This window comes from Saccoglossus kowalevskii, chromosome 16, assembly GCF_978046115.1.
Source record: "Saccoglossus kowalevskii chromosome 16, keSacKowa6.1, whole genome shotgun sequence".
NCBI classification, from domain to species: Eukaryota; Metazoa; Hemichordata; class Enteropneusta; family Harrimaniidae; genus Saccoglossus; species Saccoglossus kowalevskii.
In genome coordinates, this window is record NC_140656.1 from 267,338 (window position 1) to 287,128 (window position 19,791).

The window sequence follows — 19,791 nt, forward strand, 5'->3', positions numbered from 1 at the left end:
TAAGATCAAGATTCGAAATACAAACAAAATGGCGACCACAGCATGTGACCAATCACTTTCAAATGATCAAATCTGACACTAAATGACCAGTAAATGATATATACAAAATATCAAAGGGATCTGGTAGGAAGTTTTGGAGAAGATTTTGAAGAATTTAGCTTCTTTTTTCGAAAAAAAACAAAATGGCACAAGTCACATGAACACGAACCATGTGACTGATTTTATTCGAAACAGTTATATGCACTAGATCTCATGGCCCACAAGGTGTGTGTAAAGTTTTGAGTGGATTGAAGTACAGTTAGTGTGTGGCGAAAAAAACAGTGGAGGAAGAAAGAAGAAGATTATGGCCCCTTAACTGAGTGATAATATATTAAGCATACAAAGACATAATTACCATAAGTGATTCATTCAAGTATTACATTACCCAGTAAATGCATGGTCACTCAGAAATCAACAAAAAATAAAAAGGTAAAATTTTTAAAATTTACCTACCTCGTCATAAAATTTGACTTCAAGCGTGTCTCGCAGATTTTCCATAATGCTAATTTCATTAAAACCAGTGATTAATATATTGGAGCGGTTGACAGTTATAAAATTTGTAGAACCTTTCGGACATTCTGCTGGATTATCAATATCAAGCTTTCTCCCAGTAACCATTTCACTTTGACAAAATTTTAAAATCTCTACCGGATTTGAAACATTCTTTGTTTTACAAAAATCAACAGTTTTCCCAACAACATCACTCACAGACAAGTCTTGATTACGCTGTGAAAATAAAAGAATAAACCAAGTGTTATTGGCAATGGCATAATGATATATGTATATTGCACATCCAGAGTTATTAAGACATAAGCAATATAAATGCTACATTTTTGTACCTAGCCGTGGTCGGACCCTAACGTCATTACATTGATCGAAAAATATTAACCTAACCAGACCCAAAACACTGCGAAACCGTGGATAAAACGCTACCATGATAAAAATACAGGGGTACCAATGAAAGCTTAGCAAAGAAACAAAAACAAATATGCAAATTAGCTCAATCCACTATTTGCTTATATCTCGGTAAACCACTGAGAGGATTTCACCTTGGAACGAGTAGATGTGGTTCTGGTAGCCATTACTGAATTGTTGCGCTTAATTAAATAAAGTTATTATTATTATTACCACCCCACCCACCCCCCACCCCAAATATGCAAATTAGCTCAATCCATTATTATCTTCGCAACAATATAATGGTTTGCCTTCTCACTAATGTTCTGGGAACCAGAACATATTAGCTTTCGGCTCTAGTTATTTTATTATTTTTCCCACATGTTCAGTCTACATCCTATAAAATCACATAGGAGGATTTTAAACAATTATTAGTTTGACATGATGAAATTAACTATCAATTTTTGTTCATTTTAGAAGGTAATATGAAGAGATTTTTGAACACAGAATAGTTATGGCTGCTAAATGTGGGAAAACTTAACTCATTTGCATAAAAATAAAAACTGTACAGCTAATTTGCATAAAATAAACATTTCCATTTTACCAAAAATGTGGGTAGGTAGGGTTACCAGAAACACAGAATTTTTTTTTTTATTGGCCGCATTATATAGGGCTAAGTACATCTCTCATGGGCAACACAAGTTGGTTTGTCAACATTAGCAGTATTCCTGGGAATTATTTTGTATCGTTAACACAGCCATATAGCAGCGCATTATAGTGTCTTATATATTTTAGAAATGGGAGCATCATTTTACGTACCTGAGTACTATCATCTGCTTTAGTTGTTGAATCAGTAGATTCATGTCCAATAGCATTTGTTGTTGTCAAATCAGTGGTTGTATCTTGTTGAATGGCATCCGATGTTGTCAAATCAATTGTTGTCTCAGGCTGAATAATATCCGAAGTTATCACATCAGTAGTTGTACCACGTTGCAAGATATTATCTGAAATTGGTGCAGGACTGTCAGTGTCCGACTCAGATGAAGAAGAAAAATGGGTACAGTATTTCAAGTGGTCTCTCAATTCAAGAGTCGGGAACTCCTCTTTACAACCATGACACATTTCCTTGAGATTTGAAGTTGGTACATCATGGATAGGCTTTGTACTCAAGTTTTTCTGAATTGGTCGCAAATACATTTTTGATTGTGAGCCCATATGTGCCTTCAACTCTTGCATAGACCAAACACAATTTACGACAGTTAAATTTCGACAGTTTCCCAGACACTGAAGTATTTCAAAACCACCGCAAGTTTTTAGCTGCGGGAAACCAGATTCATCGGTTAACTTTTCTACTACTTGTGATTCGTTGTCATCCAAACAAAATTTCATTTTTTTCAATCCTAGTCCCGCTTTGTGCAATATCTGCCTTGTCACGGTGTTTGGAACCTTTTCCTCGGAGCGATCAGCAAGGCAGAAGCAAGCCACGGTAGTATAGCGAGGTTTCTCACTGGCATTGCCCACCGACTGCGTATGCGAACGTTTACGAAGCCGAGACCTGTGAGCACCTCGCCCGCGGTTGGAACGGAACATAGCATTTCTTTCTTCCCTTATACTGACAGTACGGTTAGAAGTATATCCTCCGCTAAACCCGGAATTGCTTGCTGTTTCTAATTCTGTACCTGAATTATCGTGATGTTGTTGACACAGGGCTCGGAGACGTGCACGCTTACCAATTGTTGAGACACCTAAGCGTATAAGTTCACCATCCTGTAGCGTGTGTACAATGGCTGGCTCAATATTCTCCTTTCTGAAGTTGTCGGCTAGACTTCCCAAAGACATCTGTGATAAGATGTCATCCATGATATTGATCGATTGTCCGACACAATCTCTCACAGTTTCAGTTGAATTCCCGGGTCGAGTCAAGATGTCTGCTAAGTCCCGCGAAATAAATTGCACATGTGCAAAAGGGTTTCTGGGAAATGACTACATCACAATTTGATGAATGGACATCATGAAATGGTGAATGGCCATCGCAATATAGTAAATGGCCATCACAATTATTACATGGTCATCGCAATATAATAAATGAACATATTAAACATATTAAACACATCATGTGTTTAATATGCCTCAGGATAAGGTACAATTAATGGTGAATGGACATCATAATATAGTGAATGGACACCATAATACGATGAATGGGCATCATAATATAGTGAATGGGCATCGTAATATGGTGAATGGGCATCGTAATATGGTGAATGGGCATCATAATATAATGAATGGACATCATAATATAGTGAATGGGCATCGTAATATAGTGAATGGGCATCGTAATATGGTGAATGGGCATCATAATATAGTTAATGGGCATCATAATATAGTTAATGGGCATCATAATGTAGTGAATGGGCATCATAATGTAGTGAATGGGCATCGTAATATGGTGAATGGGCATCATAATATAGTGAATGGGCATCATAATATGGTGAATAGGCACCATAATGTAGTTAATGGGCATCATAATATAGTGAATGGGCATCGTAATATGGTGAATGGGCATCATAATATGGTGAATGGGCATCATAATATGGTGAATGAGCATCGTAATATGGTAAATGGGCATCATAATATGGTGAATGGGCATCATAATATAGTGAATGAGCATCATAATATGGTGAATGGGCATCATAATATGGTGAATGGGCATCATAATATAGTGAATGGGCATCATAATCTAGTTAATGGGCATCATAATATAGTGAATGGGCATCATAATATGGTGAATGAGCATCATAATATGGTGAATGGGCATCATGATATAGTGAATGGGCATCGTAATATAGTGAATGGGCATCGTAATATGGTGAATGGGCATCATAATATGGTGAATGGGCATCATAATATGGTGAATGGGCATCATAATATGGTGAATGGGCATCGTAATATGGTGAATGGGCATCATAATATGGTGAATGGGCATCATAATATGGTGAATGGGCATCATAATATGGTGAATGGGCATCATAATATGGTGAATGGGCATCATAATATGGTGAATGGGCATCATAATATGGTGAATGAGCATCGTAATATAGTGAATGGGCATCGTAATATGGTGAATGGGCATCATAATATGGTGAATGGGCATCATAATATGGTGAATGGGCATCGTAATATGGTGAATGGGCATCGTAATATGGTGAATGGGCATCATAATGTAGTTAATGGGCATCATAATATAGTGAATGGGCATCGTAATATGGTGAATGGGCATCGTAATATGGTGAATGAGCATCGTAATATGGTGAATGGGCATCGTAATATAGTGAATGAGCATCATAATATAGTGAATGAGCATCATAATATGGTGAATGGGCATCATAATATGGTGAATGAGCATCATAATATGGTGAATGAGCATCATAATATGGTGAATGGGCATCATAATATAGTGAATGGGCATCGTAATATGGTGAATGGGCATCATAATATGGCGAATGAACATCACAGTATAGTAAATAAGCGTCACGATATAGTAAATGGACATCATAATATGGTAAATAGACATCATAATATGGTGAATGGGCATCATAATATAGTGAATGGGCACCATAATACGATGAATGGGCATCATAATATAGTGAATGGGCATCATAATATATATAGTGAATGGACATCATAATATAGTGAATGGACATCATAATATGGTAAATAGACATCATAATATGATGAATGTACATCATGTTATATTTAATGGACATCATAACATGCCAATGAGCATCACGATAATATAGTTTGCTACTTAAGACAGTCATGGCTTTCCATAATTTTGGCTTTATAAATATTTTGTAGCAGCTTGCGAATCCATAACTGGGCCAGCAATTTTGCAATGTCGCGCCGAAGACTGCCAACTTTTTTACCATCTTTTATCACCGCTATTGCATTTCTGTCATGAAAACTATTCTTCTGTCGTTGGATAAAAAAAAACTTCCTATTTCAAGTCCACGTCGAGTCTGTTATTAAGAAAGCAATGTCACGATTTGACCTTTATGATGAAATACTAGTAGTGATGTCATTCTTAGCCAATCAGTAAAGCAGATGCATAAAGGTCAAAGATGATTGCTAGACTGTAAAACAAAAGCATCGTGTGCCATCGCAGCAGAGCGACCCCATTTTTCTTGTCTCTTTATTATGATTAGACATGAATGAAAAGTGCCAAGCTGACAGACTGCGAAATCCGTGGATTAAAAGTGCTAAGTCCAAATTGCGTGGGACGATATTGACGAACTTCAGGAATAAGTTGTAGGGATTTTGTTCGACGGCTACAGTGGACATTTGAGGGTTTTGAGTTTGGCGAAGATGACAAAGAACGTACAAATAAAGATCTGAGAAGTTTTTTTCAAACAGCTATGAATTTTTATGATTTTTACTGTGTAAATTTGTAAATTATTATTGATCTTGCATAACGGTTGATTCGTAATTTGTCGAGACCGGAAATCATTTTATGCAGTTTAACCCCTGACATTTAAATTCATTTTGAGTTCACGCGTATTTGTTCACGTGTTTGTCGGCGGGAAAATCCTAATTCAAATGATTTCTCAGTGTCGATTTTTATTATTTCTGGTTTATTTGTCACATTATAAGCAATACATTATTTTTGTTTTACTTCTAGTGTTGCATATTGTTCATTTATTCGTTTTTTTTGCCGGGGATCTCCTGGCAAACGCCCATCCCTTCTTTTTGGCAATTTTCCATGTTCAAGACCCTGGGCTTATACCCGGATAAAAACGGTAATATATTGTTAGATATATAGTGTAATTAATCAGACTTACATTTATCCCAAAGTGTGACTAGTAGAATGAGCAATGTCCCTGGTTGTGTGTTTTTGTCTGTGTAATTGAATAATAATAATATATTATTATTTAGAATTCTTCCATTTGACTAATTTAACCATTGTGTTACAGAAATTTCACTATTTCATACATGTTTTTTTCATATAATTCAACTGATTTTTCATTTTCAGAAATAATCTACTAAATTGGCACATTTTTAACAACATATGAAAACGATTAATGGTGATGTACCTTTAAGCAAGGACATGTTTATTGGCAATATACTGACTTATCAGAGATATATTTCAATTATTAACTAAATATTGCATTGCAAAACCATGGCGATGGCACCAGAGCCCCAACCACCTTCTACTGGTAAAAAAAAGAGCAAGCATCGTAAAAATTCAAGTGGTGGTCAACCTCCAATGACAAATAACATGGCATCCCCAGGAAGCAGACAGTTGGAATTTACACAAGCAATGAAAGACTTCAAGGTATGTACACTACTCATTTCGCCTAACCTCCCGCCCGCTTCCGGATTTTGATCGCTTTTTTTTCGCTCACTTTGTTCAATTCGACCGGACAATTTCCGCTTTTTTTTCTGACTGCACAAATTCATGAGTATCCACTTGCACGTTCGTCTGACAATGCATCCGCCCGCATTTACAGTTCATTACCTATTGTTTCATGTACAAGTGTATCATTTTTGTTTTTATGATGTTAAAAGAAAAATAAATACAATCAGAAATTTATAGAACGACCGTTGAAAAAATACGGTGAATCACACTGCCACATAAAATTGGTAATAATACATACACGTAGTAATAATGTCCACCATAAACAAGATCGAACCAAACATGTGAAATCAAATACAGCACTGACACAGACACAACTAATATGAAATAAAACAATGTATTTTTGGTGTAGAGTACGGTATTCGTTGAGTAACCGTGTGTAGAATGATGGTTGCCTTGCACGCATGGTTTGGGTTTAACGCGGGTCAAGTTGTTCTTATGTTAAAATCCATGGCACCTATAACAATTAAAGAATATTTGCAGGAATAGTAAGACTGAAAAAAACGAACAATTGATCTTACTTGTCTGAAGTTGTCGAAGCCGACATCAATGGAGATCCCGTTTTTTACTAGGCGACTGGCAAGCGGACTAACAGGTTACATAAACTTGTTGAATTACAATTATGGTTTTTATTTTTGCGCCCAATGTCTTGTTATAAAATGAAGGATTCAAATTTTGCGGGGTATTCCGTTTTGCGAACTCTGGGCGAAATACTTCCATGAGCTGTACGTAGTTCACTTACAGCCAAAACAAAGTCAGACAGAGTTGTGAGACGCGACAAAACAAACGCTGTCAGTGATAGATTTCGTGAATAAAGGAACAAAATAAACGCAATCAAAGGCTCCGACCACGTGCATTGGAAATATATAGAGCGCGTTGTGAAGAGGAATCGCACCTGCATCTCGACGACGTCTCCGATCATGAGCAGGGTTTGCCGCGTCTTGGAAAAATTGAAAGTTAAAAAGGAATCAGTGTCGGGGAACCATTGTCAATGTTTGCATGAAAAATCCCAAGCGAAAGTTCGGTTTTTTTTGCGTATTTTTAGGAATACTCAGTTACAAACACTATGGTACCTGAATCCCAATTAATTCATAAATATGAATCGGTAAGGGTCAATTTCCTGCAATCCTTCAAGATTAAATTTACCTCCGAAAAACTTTCTAACGATGACCTGGAAGATTGCCATGATTGAGTGCCACAATTTCTGTTCTAAGATTTATTTGGTATAATAATACAAATATTCACCCCCACAGAGGTGGACATACAGTTTTAGCAACCCAAAGAGCTCATTGTCAACCGAGGCGAAGCACTACGATAAAGTCTTTTCGTTCCCAATAAATAATAATTTATTTTTCCTGACATTATGAAATTCTTTCGTCTTTTCTGGGGGGGGGCCTGAAAAAAAAACTGATTTTGACAAGATAATTCAGAAATTTATATTAAGAATAATTCATAATGATATGTACCCATAAATTATTTTCATAATTACTGATTACACACGAATATTACAGACAAGTCATGTATGAACAATAACTTTAATAAATATGATTTTAATTGGTAAAAATATTGTATTTTTCGACATAAAAACAAAAGAGTTTCAGAATGTCGAAAACGGAAAGTCTTTATTACCATAGTGTTGTTGGTAATAGTTGAAAATGATACATCCACGTGAACCTGCTCATATAAGATCGAAAGAGTCTTTGTTTTCAACAGCCGTATACATCTAACTGTGCCATCGCTAAGTTTCCTTGGTGGACCACGAGTTCTGTTTTTTGTTTGCATGTTATCATGTTCACACAATCACATTATTTGTAAGGGTGCCCTTTGAAATGGCACATTTTCTCGATGTTTTAGCGAGTACTCCGCGTGGTATATGGCTTGTTCTCACATAAGCATAATTTTCCTCGAGTTCACTCAACGCTTTCCCACATGCATTTCTCGTTCTTTGCTGCTAACTTTTGTTGCACTCTAATATTTTTGTCTTTCTAAACATCAAATTTATCCACTTTTACAGTGATCAATTTTGCGTCCGAGTTGAGTTACAAGTAATTACAAGCCTGATTTACATTTTCTTGCGGTGTTTCGTCATTAAATATAAATGCTTTGGGAAATAGCATAATTATATTGCCTTAGTGAAAGAGTCTGATGAGACACGTTTTATATATTCCCAACATGCGTGGTCGGCGCCTCTGATTTCGTTTATTTTGTATTTTTATTTTCGAAATATATCACTGGCTGAGTTTGTTTTGTTTTATGTTTTCCTCTCTCATTTTTCGTCCGGCTACTGCCAATCCAATAATTCGTTGACGCATGTACTCAGACAAGCGATTAATCGTCACAGTCATTATACTAGTAGTTTAAGTCCAATTGATTTGTAGAAATTCAGCTATGCGATGATTATATGTACAGTTTTGTTTTGCGCAACCAGACATGAGCAAAAGTTAACTTGATAGATTTTCTGAACTACAGCATTCTAAGGCAAATTGAGTAAGGGTCATAGTGTGAGCTGCGTTCGCAAATAACAAAGTGTCAAAATATTTTGAGCGCCCTTTGGAATAAATTTAGTCAAAATCACACACAAAAACACACACACAACACACAAATACTAGTACTCAATACATATCAATACAATACGATTGATTGACCAGTTATATACATGTAGCTGCTTGAACTACACACACAAGGACGTAAATATGTAAATATAGGTCACAGTTCGACTTGCGTAGCAAACGTTACAATGTGTCAAGTGATTTGAAGGCATCTTTGTCCCCTTCCCATTACAGAGAAGCAATACGCGTTGTATTTTGAATCGTCATTAAAACCTAAATTTATTACGATTAAAAACACAAGTTTATACATACAATGTACGATCATCGTTACTCCAGCGGTTGGTTGGCAAGCGGACAATGTTTCTGAAGCCAGCCATAGCAGGAGCGAGCAAACAAAAGCGAGCGAGCGAGTGAAAAAAAGGCGGTCGGTTTCCAGTCGTAAAGCAGCAAACGGTCAGAAATTACACGGTAATCGGTCGGGGAAAAAAAGCGATAAAAGCGGGAGGTTGGGCAGAATGAGTACTGTATGTTTAAAACTGGATGTGAATTCAATGCATAGCTACTTATAAGATTGTGTCTAATTAGTTACTCAACACAAATTCATAATAATCAGACCAATCAGAGAGCAAATTTTATACATGTTTAAACTCAAATGCTGTAAACTAGTTGTATCAATATATGTATATACTGCATCACAAATGCTGGTGTGTCAGAACATTATGGCCCAATATGGTCAGAGTGCTATAAGTTTCACCAATCTATGTACTATGAACGAACTATGCTATAAAAATGAAACCAGATGGCGCATGAACTTTTTTAGATATATAAGATTTTGTTAATGTTTTACCTTGAATTATTACAAAAAAGTGGGATCCAAATATACAGGTTCTTTTTGGAAATGAAGTCTGACATTTTATTGTGGGAAGGACTTAAAATCTGACACATGAAATCATTTATCTGTCAGTGTATGTGGTATACTGGATTTGTCTGACTTACATAAATAAGCTAGTTTTAAGCTGTACTGTAGGTATCTTGAGAACAACTCATCTGATTTCATTGAAGCATGGTGCATACATGTATGTGATCTCCACTTTATTTTTAAATGTTGAATTTTTAATATTTGTATGCCCTGGGCTGCTGCAAACCCCACCCACCCACGTCTGACAGAATAGTGTAGTTTCTCCGACAACATTTTGTCAGCACCAATCAGATTTCAGAAACTGTTGATTTTGACATCCGTCATAATTTAACCATTCACGAAGCGTTGCGATTGTTGAGACAACAACTTATCACATCTGATCGTCTTCCTGTCCACTGTTTACGAACTCGTTGTAATGTATGTGTGATGTTGCTGACAGCACGTGTCAAGTTGCTGTGGAGGCAAGTACCAGTTTACTTTTCAACCTAATCAAACAGCCACTTCACTTTATTCGTCGTAATCATGAACTCTATCAAACAGGCTATTGTTGAACTTGAGAGCAAATTTAACATCCAGTTGAAGTCTGAACAAAAACAAAAAAAATTGAGTCACTGTATCGGGGTGATGATGCGTTAATTATTCTACCAACTGGCTTTGGGAAATCACTGATTTATTCGCTGGTGCCAAAAGCATTCAACATTTTGTCTGAAAGTTCTGGCTCGATAATATTGGTTATTTCCCTTTAATATCTCTGATGGGAGACCAAGTTAGGTGATGTGCAAATTACGGGATTTCTGCTGCTTTGATAAGATCGTCACAGCACGATCACACCACATGATCTCAGGTCATTCATTCTCCAGACTTTCCACCTTTTTGCGAGGTCTGACTGTACTGTGCAAGTTGTCAAAACATTTTTTGCACAAACTTCCACTGTGGTTTTCTCTTTCCAAGGAAACGGGAAAAGATGTTATTCAAAGCAGAGATCGTGTCTGACGAAAAACTACATGTAGAAGAGTTGGAAAATATCGGTTTTCGGTTGACTTGACACATCGGTACTGCAAATTGCACACTATGTCTGGTCCAGAGTAAGTTCCAAAGTGGTCTTCCCCGAAGTAATTTTGTGGTTGCTCTGTCTTCGTCCTGGAATATTCACTAGTGAAGTAAATATTCATAAGCATGTTAACGTGTTATCTTTATCATATGTAATGTCCAGTGGCATTTGTTTATATTTAGCATGTTGTAATCTGTGACTGACAGAATTACCATGACTACTAAAATAAATATTCATATCTACGTCACAGATTCTAGATCTGGGTGTGGAGTTTCTGTTTTGAAGTTGCCGACAAAAAACTACACTATTCTGTCAGGCGTGGGTGGGGTTCGCAGCAGTCCAGGGCGCCTCCTATGCCAACTTGTCAGGCTAGCCTCCAATAACCACATTACAGATTTTTAGTCCCGTTCGGCAGCCATTTTGTTTTTTGAAAATGTTGTATTTTTGACATGCTTTGTCAGTTTTCATTCAAACTTGGTACATAGATTATACATGTTAGGATACATGTCCATGACGAGTTATTTCACAATTGGATCAAAGATGGCTGACTGGCAGCCATCTTGTTTTTTGAAAATGTTGTATTTTGGACATGCTTTGTCAGTTTTCATTCAAATTTAGTACATAAATCATACATGTTAGGATACATGTACATGCCCCCGACTGTCCGTGACTTCCTGAGTCCGTCCGTCCGTCAGTCTGTCCAGAGTCATATTTCGGAATCCCGTGGACCGATTCCGTTCATTCTTTGCATGTGCCTAGTACCTTATGTGGTACATATGCACATGCAGTGGTTTAGCGATTCGATTCAAAATGGCCGACTGGCAGCCATCTTGTTTTTTTTAAATGTTGTATTTTGGACATGCTTTGTCAGTTGTCATTCAAACTTGGTACATATATTATACATGTTAGGATACATGTCCATGACGATTTATTTCGCAATTGGATCAAAGATGGTCGACTGGTAGGCATCTTTTTAGCTCCGCTGTCGACTTTGTCGAGTGGAGCTTATCATATGAGTGATTGTCCGTCGTCGTCCGTGTCAATGTTTTACTTTTTCGACTTCTTCTTGAAAACCAAAAACCTGAATGCTTTGATACTTGGTATATATGTAGCTTGGGTAGACCTCTCTCAGATTTGTTCATTTCATGATGATATCTTTAATTCTCTAATGTTGGTGAATATATTTGTAATTTTTGGTAAAAAGTGATATTTTCAACTTCTTGTTAAAAACCGCAAGTCCAATGGCTTTGATATTACATATATAGGTACTACATGTGGACCTCTCTCAGATTTGTTCATTTTGTAATGATATCTTTAATTTTCTAATTTTGGTGAATATTTTTGTAATTTTTGTTAAAAAGTGATATTTTCGACTTCTTGTTGAAAACCGCAAGTCAAATTGCTTTGATATTACATATATAGGTACTACATGTGGACCTCTCTCAGATTTGTTCATTTCATGATGATATCTTTAATTCTCTAATTTTGATGAATATTTTTGGTAAAAAGTGATATTTTCGACTCCTTGTTGAAAACCGCAAGTCCAATTGCTTTGATATATTATACATATAGGTACTACATGTGGACCTCTCTCAGATTTGTTCATTTTCTAATGATATCTTCTGTTCTTTAATTGCCATGTGCATTGCTAACAGCGGAGCTATCTCAGCCGACAGGCTGCTTGTTTTATATGCGGTATCTTGGACGTGCTCTGTCAGTTTTCATTCAAATTTGGCACATACATGTACTTTATACATGTCCATGACAATTTGTTTCATAATCAGATCAAAGAAGGCCGAATAACGGCTGTTTTTATTTTTGGCCGTATTACTACTACACGGAACACGTGTTTTGATGTAAATAAACAATCTGTTGTATACGCCACTTGGAACTCAAGTTTCAAGGACACGTTCGCGACAACCCCTCCGCTTTAATATGACGAGCTCAAAGAGAACTTTTAACGGGGACTGTGTCATTTTCAATGACTTGTTTTCTATGCTTTCTGTGATTTTTGCATTATGTTTTTATAATAAAAGCCTGAGAAAGAATTTATGGCAGCATAGATTGACTTGATCCCAGGACACAATTCAGACTGAGTATAGAACATTTAGTTTACATAGAGTACCAGAACTACAATGGAACATTCTTATTGGTTGATTCTTATTGGATATCTTGTAATCATATTTCAGACCATGTTCCCTAAGATGGAGAATGATGTGATTGAAGCAGTACTTAGAGCTAATAATGGTGCTGTGGATGCCACTATTGATCAGTTATTAGCTATGAATGTAGATATGTCAGAAGAAGAAATGCGGCAAGCTACTTTAGGACAAGATGAACCATTACCACCACAGGTAAGTAGGTTAAGCAATTGGGTTGGGATAGTGAATCAAATTTGTTACCAAGATTTAGTGTCAAATTAGTTATTTCTCGTGTATTTCAATACTGAAATGCATATTATTTTGAACAATGTTTAATACATCTTTTTTCTACTTTTAATATTATTTAATTTACAAAAAATTTCATTCAAATTTCAAGAATAAAATCTTGTGTAGGTTTCTTGTAATTGCGGTTGTGCATTGTCTCAAACTAGATCTGACTATTTCTAACTGTATTCAGATTCTGTGATAGGCCTATGTTTCAGTTAGCTAATGCATGTCTTATCAGAAACCACCCTATAACCCATGTGTTGATTGGTTGCTGATCAAACCAGAACTAACATGATTCAAGGCAGGTGTCTGGTTGTCCTGACAAACATTTTTTATTTTTAACTTATAGGTATTTGAACCTACTTCAGATGATGATGAGCCACCGCCAGCATACACACCCCATGCACAGCACAGTACCCCATCTACTTACCCTGGTGTATCTCCTCCATCATCAAAATTCATTCTAACACTCCCCACACCTGAGCCTGTCTCTCCATCACCAAAACTTCTATTCAATGCAAATAAGTATCGGAACTGGAACCCACCTTTACTTGGAGCATTGCCAGATGATTTCCTGAGAATAGGACCCTCAGTAGCACCTGGAACGCAGCAACCACATGTAAGTCATTAATCCTCTCTCTCCCAGGGGGGTACACACATTTTATCCCAAGTAAAACTTTCTATGGTGACTCATTTGAAATGGGTGCAAAGTTGCATACTAAGTTGTACTTGAGTATTACGTTACAACTTACCTAATTTCATTTGAGTACAAGTAACTACAAATTAATTAAAGTTGGGTAAGCATTGCTACAAATTTATTGGACTTGAGCTGTAACATGTACAAGTAAATTGTAGTTGGGATACAGGTACTAAAAGTAAATTGTAGTTGGGTTACGGGTACTACAAGTAAATTATAGTTGGGTTACGGGTACAACAAGTAAATTATAGTTGGTTACGGGTACAACAAGTAAATTATAGTTGAGTTACGGGTACAACAAGTAAATTATAGTTGGGCTGCAGGGACTACAAGTAAATTGAAACTGGGTTACTGGTTTCTACAACTAAATTCAACTATGGAGGCTAGTGTTCACAAATACCAGTAACTAAAACTAGGGTGATTTAAGGCTTTGCTCCACATCATTCCCTGTAATCAGACTATGAAAAAAATACTCTTCAAATGACATAAATATAGTTTTCTTCTATCTTTTATGATAGTTCTGTAATACACAATAATATAACAATGTAATTTCAATTGAATTACATATACATGTATATATATAATATACTAATTCCCCTCATTCCTGGGGTCCAGCCTATAAGTGTCCTTATAATTAGTGTCCTTATTTTCTGTAATTTGCTCATCCTCTACCATGTCATCTTCCTCTGCCTCGGACAGCTACAGGGGCTCTTCTGTGTTGCTGTCTGTCATCTCTAGCATTTTGACGTCTACCGTCCCACAGGTACCTTGCCTCTGCCTGATCTGCAACTTCAGTCTGTGTCATTTTTCAATGCTTGCTGGTACTTGCCGGTTGCCTCATGGTGGTAGGAAAGAAGGCAATCTTTGCAAAGATATATATTGCAGAGGCACGTGACCATGTTTGTGTGAGCAACCACGCTACATTTGCCCCACTTTGTTAAAAAGTTTCTGAAGGAATAGAAGACGCCCTCCACTGGAAACATAGGAGATAGAAGTGTAAAGGTACAGAAAACTCAGAATACAAAGGAAAAGTGAAAAAACTGAAGGAAAAGAAACTTATGGAAGCCTACGTGGCGTCGAAGTCGAGTGCGAAGGAGGCCAAAAAGGGGGATGGTCAAGAAGCTATTCTCTGAAGATTATCACTAAGCTGATCACTGTTCTAAAATGAAGCACAGAGAAAACGGTAGAATACAATGTGAACACCGGAGGGGAAAACGTCCAGGAAATTGATCACCTGAAAAAAAAGATTCACGAGCTAGAAACTGAAAATAAAGGTTCAAAATAATCAAGTCTTAGAAACGAAAGACATTCCAGCAGTATAAATTTGAGATTTTATGGAATCAAGGAGAAAGAAAAAGAAAATGCTCTGAGCACTGAGAGGGAAATGGTGAGTGAAAAATTTGGTATAGATCCCAAGACCGTGCAAAACGCACATCGAATCCCCAAGGGCCCCCCGAAAAGTAATTCTCGGGCCATAATTGCAAGATTTATCTACCGCCCGGACAGATGGGCTGTGTTGTCCACATCAAGGAAAATACTGAACAGAACTGAAATATATGTAAAAGAAGATCTCTGTGATGAAGACTACAGAAGAAAGAGAAGCATGATTCCAACTATGCAAAAAATATGGCGGGAAGGCAGAAGACCAAGATTTCAGAACGAGCAATTCTAAATTGATGGAAAACCATGCGATAGCGACGAGTGGATAAAAGACAAAATTGACTGATTGTGAACATCGGTACAATTATGATACTGGGGAAAATTGGGGAGGGTGAATTCTTAGATTTAGAAGGTTAGTTCAAAGGGGTGGCTGACTTTGAATGTTAGGGGAATTGGCCAATTCAGGAAGCGTAAGCAAGTTTGTAATTGGCTGGCTAAACAGGACAGCGATATCATAATGTTGCAAGAAACCCATAGCACAGCACAGTGTGAAAGTAAATGGCAGAGCCAATTTCGGGAAATTTGGTGTTCAACCATGGTTCATCAACAGCAAGGGGGGGTGATGACATTTTTTAAAAACATTGACTATGAGATTCAAAAGGTGACCTCTGACCCAGACGGTCAGATCCTGGATGTCACATTATATGGTAAGCATTTTTTGATTATAAATTCCTATGCCCCCACTTTGGAAAAAGAGCACGCAATATATTTAAAAAAGTTACTTAAGGAGATCCAAGATGGTATGTCAGACCCAGAAGTGTGTTTGTTATGGGGTGGTGACCATAATTTGGTAATTGATATCAATAAGGATAGGAAAGGAGAAAACCCTCAGCCATGGTGCAAATCAAACGATCTACTAGTTGAATTCATGGAGGCTTTGGACTTAACTGATGTGTGGAGGGCACTCCATCCAAACAAAATCACTTGGAAATGTTTTCACCCACAAATAGTGCAAAGTCGTTTAGATTATTTTATTATTGATAATGCCCTTATGGGTTGCATTTAGAAGTCTTCTATTGTTCCCTGTGACTTGTCAGACCACTCTGCAGTTAGTCGAAATATTCAATATGAAGAAACAACCAAAGGGCCTTCCTATTGAAAGTTGAACACTAGTTTGTTGAGGGACTCTGACTATATTGAGTTAATTGAGGAAAATTTTCCAGACTGGGTGGGGGAAGGGTCGGTACTGAGTGATGCACGGTCTTTATGGGATTGGCTGAAATACTGTATTAAAAAAATAACCATACAGTACAGTCAAAAAAAAATTAATGCTAGGAAATAAAAAATTCCAAATCTGGAAAAAAAGCTGGCAAATATTGAATCACAAATTGGGGAAAATCCAACTGAAAATGGAGTGCAGCAGCATGACAAAATCAAGCAGGAACTGCAGGGCGAGTAAGATAAAATTACGGATGGTGCAATAATAAGATCCAGGGCAAATTGGGTGGAAATGGGGGGGAAAAATACTAACTATTTTTTGCAATTGGAAAAAATTAACAATAAAAGATCACAAATAAATAAGTTAATAAAAACAGATGGTTCAGCAATCACATCACAAAAGGATATTAATGCAGAGATTAAATCATTTTATACTAAGCTATCCTCCTCGGGGCTGGACACTTCCATAGAAAACTTTACTGCTTGTCAGGCATCATATCTCGGAACCCCTAACATCAAAACACTTTCAGAGGACCAAGCAGCAGTTTGTGAGGGTTGTATTACTTATGAGGAAGCCCATAAAGCAATCAAAACATTTCCTGCAAATAAAACGCGAGGAAGTTGTGGAATGCTGATTGACTTCTACAAGTGTTTTGGGGGTCTTATTGGAAACTTTGTGGTTAATTCATTGAATACTGCTTTTGAGAAGGGCCAGCTATCCCCAACACAACAACAAGGGCTAATCACTTTATTGGAAAAGAAAGGAAAGGACAGGAAATTTTTGAAAAATTGGCAACCAATCTCATTGCTGAATGCAGACTTCAAGATTGGTACAAAATGCCTGGCCAAAAAATTCTTCCTTCATTCATACATGAAAATCAGTCTGCCTTTGTGACAAATCGATTCATTGGGGATGGGGTGAGATTGGTTGAAAACATTCTAGATTATTCAGATAAACAAAAAATACCGGGCATTTTATTGACTATTGATATAGAAAAAGCATTTGACACAGTTGAATGGGATTTTCTATACAAAGCACTGGCATCCTTCAATTTTGGAACTGACTTCATTCAGAAAATCAAAGTACTGTACAAAAATATTTCTAGTTGTGACATGCACAAGGGTACAAGCACTGGCTATTTCCCACTTCACAGAGGTGTGAGGCAAGGGGATCCCATATCACCCATGCTTTTTATTTTGGAATTAGAAATTTTTATGAGTTCAATGCGTGATGATCCGAATATTGAAGGGTTCGGCCAAGGGGAGGTTAAGGGAGCTGCGTATGCTTTTTAAGGGATGTACTATCCTGTCATCGTCTGTTTGAGAAACTTAAACACTTTTGGATAATATCAGGTTTAGCAGTAAATAAATTGAAAACTGAGGCTATATGGTTGGGCAAATGAAAACAGAGAAAAGACATGCATGGCACCGTCCCCGTTAGTTATCAAATTTAAAATATATAGTTGTGTTTATAGTAATATAGCTGGAATATAACCATGTCAGGAATATGATTTTTTTAACATTAAAATGATTGACATTTGTATCTGATCGTCAAACAAGTACTTGTCCATATTGAGAGAAATTGCTCTGGAACAGCATTCAAAATCAGCCATTTTGAATACATGTATATATATAACAAGATGTATAATGAATATATAAAATTTAATGTATAATGAATATTTAAAATTTGAAAATATTATCAGTCAAAACAAGTCAGAGATATGGATCTAGAAGCCCAATCATTAAAACCAAATGGCCGCCAGTCCGCCATTTTGAATCCAATCTGAAAAATAAAATGACGAGCATCAGGAATCCGTAATGTCTAATTTATGTACCAAGTTTGAACGAACTCCACCCATAAATGCTTGATATTTGATGATTTGTTAGCACAAAAATGACCACCATTCGGCCATTTTGAATAGGATCTATGACATGATGTATAATGAATATCTAAAATAATCAGTGAAAGCAAGTCAGAGATATGGCACGAGAACCAAATTCATTAATACAAAATGGCCACCAGTCGGCCATTTTGAATCTTATCTGGAAAAAAAAAATTATTTGCATCAAGGTCCCATAATGTCTAATGTATATACCAATTTTGAACATAATCCATCTGTAAACAGTCTAGAAATGGTTGATTTTTTACTCGCGTGTGCGAAGCACAAAAAGGGGAGTCTTTGCAGTTAGTGTGTCTGTGTGTGTGTGTGTGTGTGTGTGTGTATGTATATATATCCGTCTGTTCCACTGATATCTCAAGAACCATACATCAGTTTTTGATGAAACTTGGTGCATAGATGCTCTGGGCCAATGCGCAGATTTGATCAGGTTTTGGTAAAAATCCATGCATAATAATTACCTAATGTGTCTTCAATACTCTCAGCACACGGGAGTTCTTTCTAAGCTTTCTTTGATTAGGATTTGTTAGCACAAAAATTACCGCCATTGGGCCATCTTGAATCAGAAAATGCCATAGAAATCATGTTTGCCAATTTATGTCTTTGCCAAAACCTGAACAAATTATATGTTGCAACTTTCAAATGATAACAAGTGAAGGCAGTGTCATTCATGACTTGTTCGATAAAAAAAATTGTTACGGTTTGGAGGCCATTTTTTTCTTCAGAAATCTTTAAAAAAAAAAAACGAGCTTTTTCTAGCGGTTACTAGCTTTTTCTCAGATATGTGTCATCCACTTTTGTTCAAAGTTGGTACAGTTATAAATTGTCTCAGAAAAGCCAAATGAATATTTTTTTACCCCACCCCCGCTAAAATTGTTCCACGTCAATTCTGAACAATTATTAACAAAATTTTAGTACAGCTCACAATGAATTAATTCACTCTGACACAAACACAGTTCAATACAAGTTTTAAAATTTTTTCTGAACGGGGGCCATGACATGTCATGTCTTGTGTGAAACTGAAATGTATTTTTTTTTAGAGACTTGATAAAAAAGTAGCTTAAATATAAAAAAAAAGATATACATTGCAGTCATTGCATTTGTAGATGCTATATGTATTATGGCCCTTTGGTGTTTTCCGTCCCACCTTAATGCACATCCGACAGCTAGATCCTCTGCCATCCCCATTCACTAAGCAATGATTTTCATAAGTGCTCAAGACAGGTTCATCAGTTGACAACCTTTGTTTTCTGGAGGTAAACCCACCAATCAGTGCACTGGAAAATCTTGTGGGTTTTTTTCAAATC

General features: G+C 36.7%; 1 protein-coding gene across 4 annotated transcripts in view; it reads left to right on the forward strand.

The window, feature by feature from the left end:
• Nucleotides 1-19,791, forward strand: part of LOC100375242 (CUE domain-containing protein 1-like) — a 68,566-nt gene that overhangs the window by 33,696 nt on the left and 15,079 nt on the right. For 2 of the 4 annotated variants that reach the window (XM_085491548.1, XM_085491550.1), the window contains exons 2-4: nt 5,960-6,262; nt 13,052-13,216; nt 13,641-13,910. In XM_085491548.1, coding sequence (XP_085347674.1) covers nt 6,107-6,262; nt 13,052-13,216; nt 13,641-13,910 — 591 coding nt within the window. In that variant the 5' untranslated portion in view covers nt 5,960-6,106. Of the gene's footprint in view, nt 1-5,608; nt 5,727-5,959; nt 6,263-10,473; nt 10,897-13,051; nt 13,217-13,640; nt 13,911-19,791 lie in introns of those variants that run through there. The other 2 variants (XM_085491549.1, XM_085491551.1) reach the window with 2 other exon arrangements.